At 47.6% G+C, this 8,503-nt stretch overlaps 1 protein-coding gene across 5 annotated transcripts in view; it reads right to left on the minus strand.

The window, feature by feature from the left end:
- Positions 1-472, minus strand: part of ZNF862 (zinc finger protein 862) — a 33,343-nt gene extending 32,871 nt beyond the window's left edge. For all 5 annotated transcript variants that reach the window (XM_032642829.1, XM_032642828.1, XM_032642826.1 and 2 more), the window contains exon 1: positions 229-472. Coding sequence is in view for 4 of the 5 variants with exons in the window: in XM_032642828.1 (XP_032498719.1) it covers positions 229-252 (24 nt within the window). In the remaining variant the exon portion in view is untranslated. The remainder of the gene's footprint in view (positions 1-228) is intronic.
- Between the last annotated feature and the right edge of the window lie 8,031 nt (positions 473-8,503).

The following is an 8,503-nucleotide window of genomic DNA, read 5'->3' on the forward strand; positions in this document are numbered from 1 at the left end:
CGGCTTGGCGGAGGGCTGCTAGGCCAGCCGCGTGGGGAGGGAGCGGAAGGCTGCGCGGGACTCGCCCGGAGTCGGCCGCCCAAGTGCCGAGGAAGAGGCGGGCGAGCGGGCGAGTCCTTCCCTGCAAGGTTGGCTCATCTGCGAGGACTCCGCCCGTACCGCCCGCCTCGCCCAGATCAGGGATCTACGGGAGGGGAGTGGGCGGCCCCAGGGCCCTTCCAGGCCTACCTTCCCCGACTCCCTGGGCTCCATGGCCCTGCTTTCGGTGGCCCGTGCTGACCCCGCCACGGCCTCCGGGCCACCCACTCCCCCCGCGGCCTGGCCTGAGGATGCCGTAGCCGCGACCACCTTGGGGACCGGGACCCCCGGAAGGGAGGGCGCCCCGGCGGGGAGGGAGCGCGGCCCGGAACCAGCTGTCCCTGGTCAGAGGGCGCGGTGGCGCTCGCGGAGCCAGGAGAGGCGCGCAGCTGGTACTTGCGTCGCGCCGAGCGAGCCGCTTTACGGCAGCAGCCTAGCCCGAGGCGGCGGGGCATCATGGGAAGCGCGGTCCAGGCTCGGTAAGCGGCTCCCGAGGCTGCTATTGCTCCGGGAATACGGGGTCCCGATTGGACGAAGCAGCTAGCTCTCCGCCCTTCCCACCTCCCTCCCCCGGCGATGGTTACTAGGTAGCGTACCCACGACGCTCTCCCAGGCCCTATAGGAAGGGCAAAGTACTCTGATTGGGCTATAAGATTGCTCGTGCTTGCGTCTATTCCCTCGCATTTTTAGGGCGAATGTCAACCTTGAAGATTCCAGACTGTATCTAATCCAGGAGGTAAATACTTTTTGTAGCATTCGTTCAAAAAACATCATTGGTTGCCTGTCATGTTGCCAGGCGCTGTGCAAAGGTTTGGGAATGCGCAGTTGAGTCAAACAGAAACTTTGCCCCCGAGGAATTCGTAGTCTACTGAGGAAACAGACCATAAACGTAACTACAAAATGAAGAGACAGTGCAACGAAAGACGTAAACACGAGACTCTATTAAAGCACACTTTGTCACCTTAGGGTGCGGTGGTGGGACGATATGGGGTAGTTAGTCAAGGATTTCCTGAGGAAGTGCTGCCTGAGTTGAATTAAAACGAGGTAGGAGTTAGCCACGTAAAGAAGGTGCTATGCTGTCCCCTCTAGTTTCATGTGTTAACTCCTATGCGATGGTGTTTAGATGTGGAGCCTTTGGGAGGTAATTAGGTTTATATGAGATCATGAGGGTGGGGCTCTCATGATGGGATCAGTGTCCTTATAAGACGAGACACCAGAGAGCTTGCCCTCTCTCTCTCTCTGCCATGTAAGGACACAGAGAGAAGGCAGCTGTCTGTAAGCCAGGAATAAAGTTCTCACCAGAACCCGACCATACTGGCACCTTGATCTTGGACTTCCAGCTTCCAGAACAGTGAGAAAATAAATTTCTGTTGTTTAAGTCACCTGGTCTATGGTATTTTGTTATGGCAACCTGAGCCAACTAAAACGGGAGGAGAAGAGGAGTGTTGCTAGGAAGAGCAATTGGGCATGAGAAACAGCCTCAGCAAAGTCAGGGAGGTGAGCAAACAGTGTGTGTAGGGAAGGTGTGTAAGACAGGGAGTGGTGGGAAATGACGCTGGAGAGACACGAGGGATGGATGTGTAAGGCATTGCGTGCTGCCTTTAAGGGCTGGAAGTAAGTTTTTAGCTGGTGACTGGTGTGGGCAAATTGCACTTTAGTTATTGCAGAGTAGAAGGTGAATATAAAGGGGAAAAGATAGAAGAGAGAAAACCAAACTCTAAATACATATATTTACTCTCCATTCTTCTCTCATCTTCTTTAAAGGTTGTAAAATTATATAAAGTAATAGTAACAATGTGTTGTTTCGCTTGTAATATATATGGATGTAATAGGCACAATAATAATACAAATAAAGGACAGTAAAGTGCAGAAATCTTAAGTTCAATGTATTTTTACATGTGTACCATGTAGTCAACACCCAGATCAAATATAAAAAATTTCCAGAACTCCAGAAAGTTTCCTTGTGGCCCTCCCATTATGTATACATAGGGGTAAAACTACAGAAAGTAAGGAAATGACCTTCATAAAAGTGTTGTCCCACTTTTGCACAGCAAAGGAAACCGTAAACAAGATGAAAAGACAACCCTCAGAATGGGAGAAAATATTTGCAAACGAAGCAACTGACAAAGGATTAATCTCCAAATTATACAAGCAGCTCATGCAGCTCAATAACAAAAAAACAAACAACCCAACCCGAAAATGGGCAGAAGACCTAAATAGACATTTCTCCAAAGAAGATATACAGATTGCCAACAAACACATGAAAGAATGCTCAACATCATTAATCATTAGAGAAATGCAAATCAAAACTACAATGAGGTTTCACCTCACACGGGTCAGAATGGCCATCATCAAAAAATCTACAAACAATAAATGCTGGAGAGGGTGTGGAGAAAAGGGAACCCTCTTGCACTGTTGGTGGGAATGTAAATTGATACAGCCACCATGGAGAACAGTATGGAGGTCCTTAAAAATCTAAAATTAGAACTACCATATGACCCAGCAATCCCACTACTGGGCATATACCCTGAGAAAACCAGAACTCAAAAAGAGTCATGTACCACAATGTTCATTGCAGCACTATTTACAATAGCCAGGACATGGAAGCAACCTAAGTGTCCATCGACAGATGAATGGATAGAGAAGATGTGACAAATATATACAATGGAATATTACTCAGCCGTAAAAAGAAATGAAATTGAGTTATTTGTAGTGAGGTGGATGGACCTAGAATCTGCCATACAGAGTGAAGTAAGTCAGAAAGAGAAAAACAAATACTGTATGCTAACACATACATATGGAATCTAAAAAAAAAAAAAGGTTCTGAAGAACCTAGGGGCAGGACAGGAATAAAGACGCAGACCTAGAGAATGGACTTGAGGACACGGGGAGGGGGAATGGTAAGCTGGGAAGAAGTGAGAGAGTGTCATTGACATATATACACTACCAAATGTAAAACAGATAGCTGGTGGGAAGCAGCCGCATAGCACAGGGAGATCAGCTTGATGCTTTGTGACCACCTAGAGGGGTGGGATAGAGAGGGTGGGAGGGAGATGCAAGAGGGAGGGGATATGGGGATATATGTATACATATAGCTGGTTCACTTTGTTATACAGCAGAAACTAACACTACACTGTAAAGCAATTATACTCCAATAAAGATGTTAAAAATAATAATAAAAGTGTTGTCCCAAATGCCTAGCTCAGCAGTGTGGCTTCTGGCCAACTGCTTTCTCTGGCTCCACAGACTTTGAGGGTGGATAAAACAGGGGTTACATAAGTAGAGTAACTGGAAGGAGTGGAGTTGTGGGAAGATGATGAGCACAGTTTGGGACATGATGATTTTAAGTATCTAAGTGATATTCAAATTGACGTTCTAGTGAGCAGTTGAATGCACAAGTGCATAGCAAGTGTAACCTATCTGCGAGGACAGAAATCACGTGGACAATCAAATTATAATAGCTGCTTTATTATCAGGAATTTCAATCCTTTTACACATTTCCTTTCCTCAATATTTCTGACAGTCCTTCCCCATTGAGGGATATATGTGATTAAGAATGAATGACTGGGACTTCCCTGGTGGTTCAGTGGTAAAGAATCCACCTTCTGATGCAGGGGACGCGGGTTCAATCCTTGGTCAGGGAACTAAGATCCCATATGCCACGAGGCAAGTAGGCCTGCATGCCACAACTACTGAGCTTGCGCGCCTCAACTAGAGCCAACGTGCTGCAAACTACAGAGCCCGCGCACTCTGGAACTCACGCACCACAAGGAAGAGCCCGCGCACCGCAACTAAGACCCGACGCAGCCAAAAATAAAAAATAAATCTTTTTAAAAAAATGAATGATTATCATTGGTTGCCTGTTGCCACCTGGTATGAAGTAGGGACTGCACCCACCCCCCACGGCCTTTGAAACCAAACTGAGACCCTGACTAGCCATGCAGCCCTACTATTGGAGGAGGGATTTCTAGATGCCCTTCCCGCAAACACATTCCACCCTAACCCCTGGGACCTGTGGATATGATGAAATATCACTTCCTTGATTGTGTTACACTATACAGCACAATTGACCTTAAAATAGGAAGATTATCCTGAACTACCTGGGTGAACCCAGTATAATCACCTGAGCTCTTTGAAAAGCAGAGAGTTTTCTCTGTCTTGGGGCAGAAAGGAAGCAAAAACGATTTGAGGCATAAGGGGGAATTGACGTGCTATAGCTGGCTTGAAAATGGAGGGGAAGGAACAGAGAGAGCTGACAGCCCGCAAGGCGATGGGGACCTCGGTCCTACAACCGCAAGAGACCAAATCTAGCCAACAACCTGAATGAGTTTGGAGGTGGGCTCTCCCCTAAAGACTCCAAATAAGAGCTTTGTCTGGCCCAAACCTTGCTTTTGGCCTTGTCAGACCTCAAGCAGAGAACTGTGAGGTAACAGACAGGGGTTGTTTTACGTTTGTGATTTGTTACACAGCGGGAGCTAACTGAGACAACAGAGATGCTGCTTTGATTGGGTTGCCCACGCCCATTGGTCTCTGTTGTCTCATGTTAGGGGTCTGTCACCACTTCTGCCATGGTTGATCCCTGGTGCACCTGTTGCAGGAAGGGAGACCCCTTCCAGGGCTCTAGAGTGGGCTTTTGTCTAACACTCAGAAATGAATTGTCTGAGGAGACACACGTGCTGACAAAGCAAGAGACGTTATTGGGAAGGGGTGCCCAGGCGGAGAGCAGCAGGGTAAGGGAACCCGGGAGAACTGCTCTGCCACATGGCCCGCAGTCTCAGGTTTTATGGTAATGGGGTTCGTTTCTGGGTTGTCTGTGGACAATCATTCTGACTCAGGGTCCTTCCTGTTGGCGTGTGCATCGCTCAACCAAGATGGATTCTGGGAGGTTGGTAGGACATATGGACTGCTGTCTCCTCTCTCTTTTTGACCTTTCCAGAATTCTTCTGGTAGGTGGTAGCTTGTTAGTTCCAAGTCCCTTACCAGGACCTCCTGTTGTAAGATAACTCATGCAAATTGTTATTATCGTGCCTGGCCGGGACAGGTGGTTTCAGTCAGTAGTTCCCCTAACACAGCCAGATACCTGCCAGGCTCTTCACTGGCATTCCACCGGCCCACTGGGGGATACACCACTGAATTCCCTGGGAATGCTCTTTCAAAACATTACACCCAGGTATAGGAGAGAGAAGATAGATAGATTTCAGTATTGACCTAGGAATTAGATTTTTCTAGAGAATGGGAGAAGCTATGAAGGAATTGAAGATACTCATCCACACTGTTCAAGAAAGAAAGAGGGGCTAAGCAGGGGCTGATAGATTTAGAAAATGGGAGGACTCAGATCCCGGAGGAAGAGGGGAGGTGGCACAAGAGTGGTGTGGGTGAACACGTGAGAGCCGGAAGGGCAGGAGAAGGAAGTCAGGGTAAGACAGTAGGATGTGTGAGAAGGAACAGTTTCTAGGAAACACACAGAAACTGCATCTGCTTGTTGGCAGCCCCTTTCAGGAATCCCACTTCCTTGGCGCTCTAGGGGGTCCCACTTCGGGCCTCCCCCAGAACAGTTCAGGCTCTCGTTGCTCCTGCCACAGTCCCCCTTCCTGTGGCCCACTTTATTAGCTGAATGTCCCTCTCCCCTTTGCTGGATGGGACTGTCGCTGGATGGGACTCTCACGAGTGGGGGCGGGCTGAGGAATACGAAGGAACGGAGGATAATACACAGAATCATTGGGCACTGGAGCAGAAGCATCCAGCATGGCTTCCTCCCTCTCCACCCCGTCCTGGCAGCAGAGCTGGAGACAAGGACTTGGTCCTGGAAAGTGACCCCAGAGAGCAGACCTTGGGACTTGGGAGAGTGAAGCAGGGAGGAGAGAAAACTGATGGAAGGGTGCATTTTAGAGTAGGCATTGGGGCCTCATTCCACGTCTAAGAATTATACCGAATGCCCCCCAATAATAGTCCATTTGAACAGTGGCGGGGGGTGGCGGCTGAGCCGCTCCCATCCCCAGGAGGTGAGGGTTGCCCCAAGAGGCATTAACTGCATTCCATCCTCACACTTGTACTTCTAGCTGTGCTTGTAGGAAGGTCAAGTGGACACTCTCTGTGGTCAGAAAAGCCCTGGGGCAGAAAGCAAAAGAAGCTTGAAAAGAAAATATTGAATGGCAAAGCAGCACGTGAAACAGAATGCTCAGCGTCATTAGTCATTAAAGAAATACAAATCAAAACGCAGTGAGACACCACACCACACCCACTGAATGGCTAATAAAAAAATTTAAAAGGACAGATAAGAACAAGTGTTGGAGAAGATGTAGAGAAACGAACCTGGTACATTTCAGGGCAGGGGCAAGGATGGGAAGAAGATGTAAAAGGGTGCAAGCCCCCGGGGAAACAGTTTGAAAGTTTCTTAAAAAGTTAAACATAAATTTACTATATGACCTAACAATTTCCACTCCTAGGTATATACCCAAGAGAAATGTAAACATGACCACACAAAGACTTGTATATGAATGTTTATAGCAGTTTTATGCATAGTAGACCAAAACCAAGAAAGTACTCAAATGTCCATCAGCTGGTGAATGGGTAGACAAAATATGGTATATCCACACAATGGATTCCTTATTCAGCAACAAAAGGGAACGAGCTGCTGACATTCTATAATATGGATGCGTGAAAGGAAAATCAAAATGGAGTCAGTATTGCTAAGAGAGCTCTCGAAAATGGAGCCAGGCGGATTCCCTGGCGGTCCAGTGGTTAGGGCTCCGCGCTTTCACTGCCAAGGGTTCAATCCCTGGTCCGGGAACTAAGATCCTGCAAGCCTCGTGGCACAGCCAAAAAAAAAAAAAAAAAAAATGGAGCCAGGATGGAATCTGATCTTTTGACCTGATGAAGTCGCCCAGAATACCTGCCGGAAACTCAAGATACCTACCAGACCCTTACCCTAAAATTACTTAGGATAATCTGTTTACTTCTTGGACCTGTAGACAAAACAATGTTGCCTGCTATTTTAGTAACAAGGAATGTTGCCGGTCATCAGTGCATCAACAACTGTAGCCACACCCCGATGGTGCGCCCTGTGGGGACTTCAGGATGGAGAAAAACACGGTACTGATCCTAGATACTTAAGATGCTTAGCTAAGGAGTAATTTCAATGAGCCCAGACTCTTGCATCTTCCCATATATAGAAAAGCACTAAAATCATTAACTTGAGATCTCTGTATTTTGTGAGTAGCAGTAATCTTTTGATGCTCGACTGCATTTTTTTCCTCCGGCGCAAACTCCTATATGTCCCGGCTCCTCCACTACCTCTTCAGAACAGTTCCGCAAAGCTGTCTGAGAGGCTGTCTCTCGGGCCGTACTCCTCAGTAAGGTCGCCAAATAAAACATAACTTGCAATTTTTAGGTGGTGTGTTTTTCTTCAGTTGACAGACCTTCTCTAAAACAACTCCTGATTCCTTACAGACAAATATTTTCTGACTCACATCAGAGTCAATCACGATTCTCTCCAGGCAACTTTTAACAACCTGGTGGCTCTTCGTCTTTATAAGCCCCTGACTCTTTCTCTCCTTCAGAGTTACCCAAATCTGTGTCTCCTGAATTGTAGTTTTTAAAACTCCAAATAAACTTATTTGCAGCTTCCTGCATTATTTACTTTGGTTGACCGATGAATCTCAAAATCACCATACTAATCCAAAAAGCCAGACATTTATAGGAAAATGTCCAGAAAAGGCAAGTCTACTGAGGTATGAAGCAGCTTAGTGATTGCCTGGGGCTGGGGGTGGGAAGGACTGATTGTAAATGGGCTTGAAATGATGGAAATGTTCTAAACCTGGAACGTGGTGATGTTTGTGCAACTTGTGTTTTCTATAAAAGTCACTGAAGTGTAAACTCAGAATGGATGAATTTCATTGGATATAACCGCAAGAATACTTTTTAAAAGGAGGAGGAGAAGCAGACCTCAGCATGAGATGAGTGTATCTTCCATGGAAATGGCCACCGCAGCTGCAGCTGGTATCAGATGGGGCGAGAGATGCAACCTGGGGCCCTAGAGATGTCTTATATCAGAGATCTTCAGATTTTACATCCAACCTGCTACAGATGAGGAACTGAGGCTCAGATATGGGAAGCGACTTGCCCAAGTTCACTAGCATGAGGGGTTCACAGAGGTTCCCCAGGTGACAGTCCTTGTGCTGGTCCAGGCCAGGGCTCAGAACCACCCCCCGCCCTTCCCCTCTGGGCCCAGGGATGCAGACTCCGCACACGGGCTTGCTGCCAATGCCACTTTATTTGGGATATGCTAGTACCAGTGCATGGATGGAGGGTAGGGTGGGCATGGGAGGAGGGCTCAATGCTGTTGACCACGTGAGAGGCAGTGGTCCTCTTCCAGTGGAGCCGTCAGCGCTTTGAGAAATCACCTCCTAGAGGACAAATGAGCGGG

The sequence above is a fragment of the Phocoena sinus genome, chromosome 9, assembly GCF_008692025.1.
Source record: "Phocoena sinus isolate mPhoSin1 chromosome 9, mPhoSin1.pri, whole genome shotgun sequence".
NCBI classification, from domain to species: domain Eukaryota; kingdom Metazoa; phylum Chordata; class Mammalia; order Artiodactyla; family Phocoenidae; genus Phocoena; species Phocoena sinus.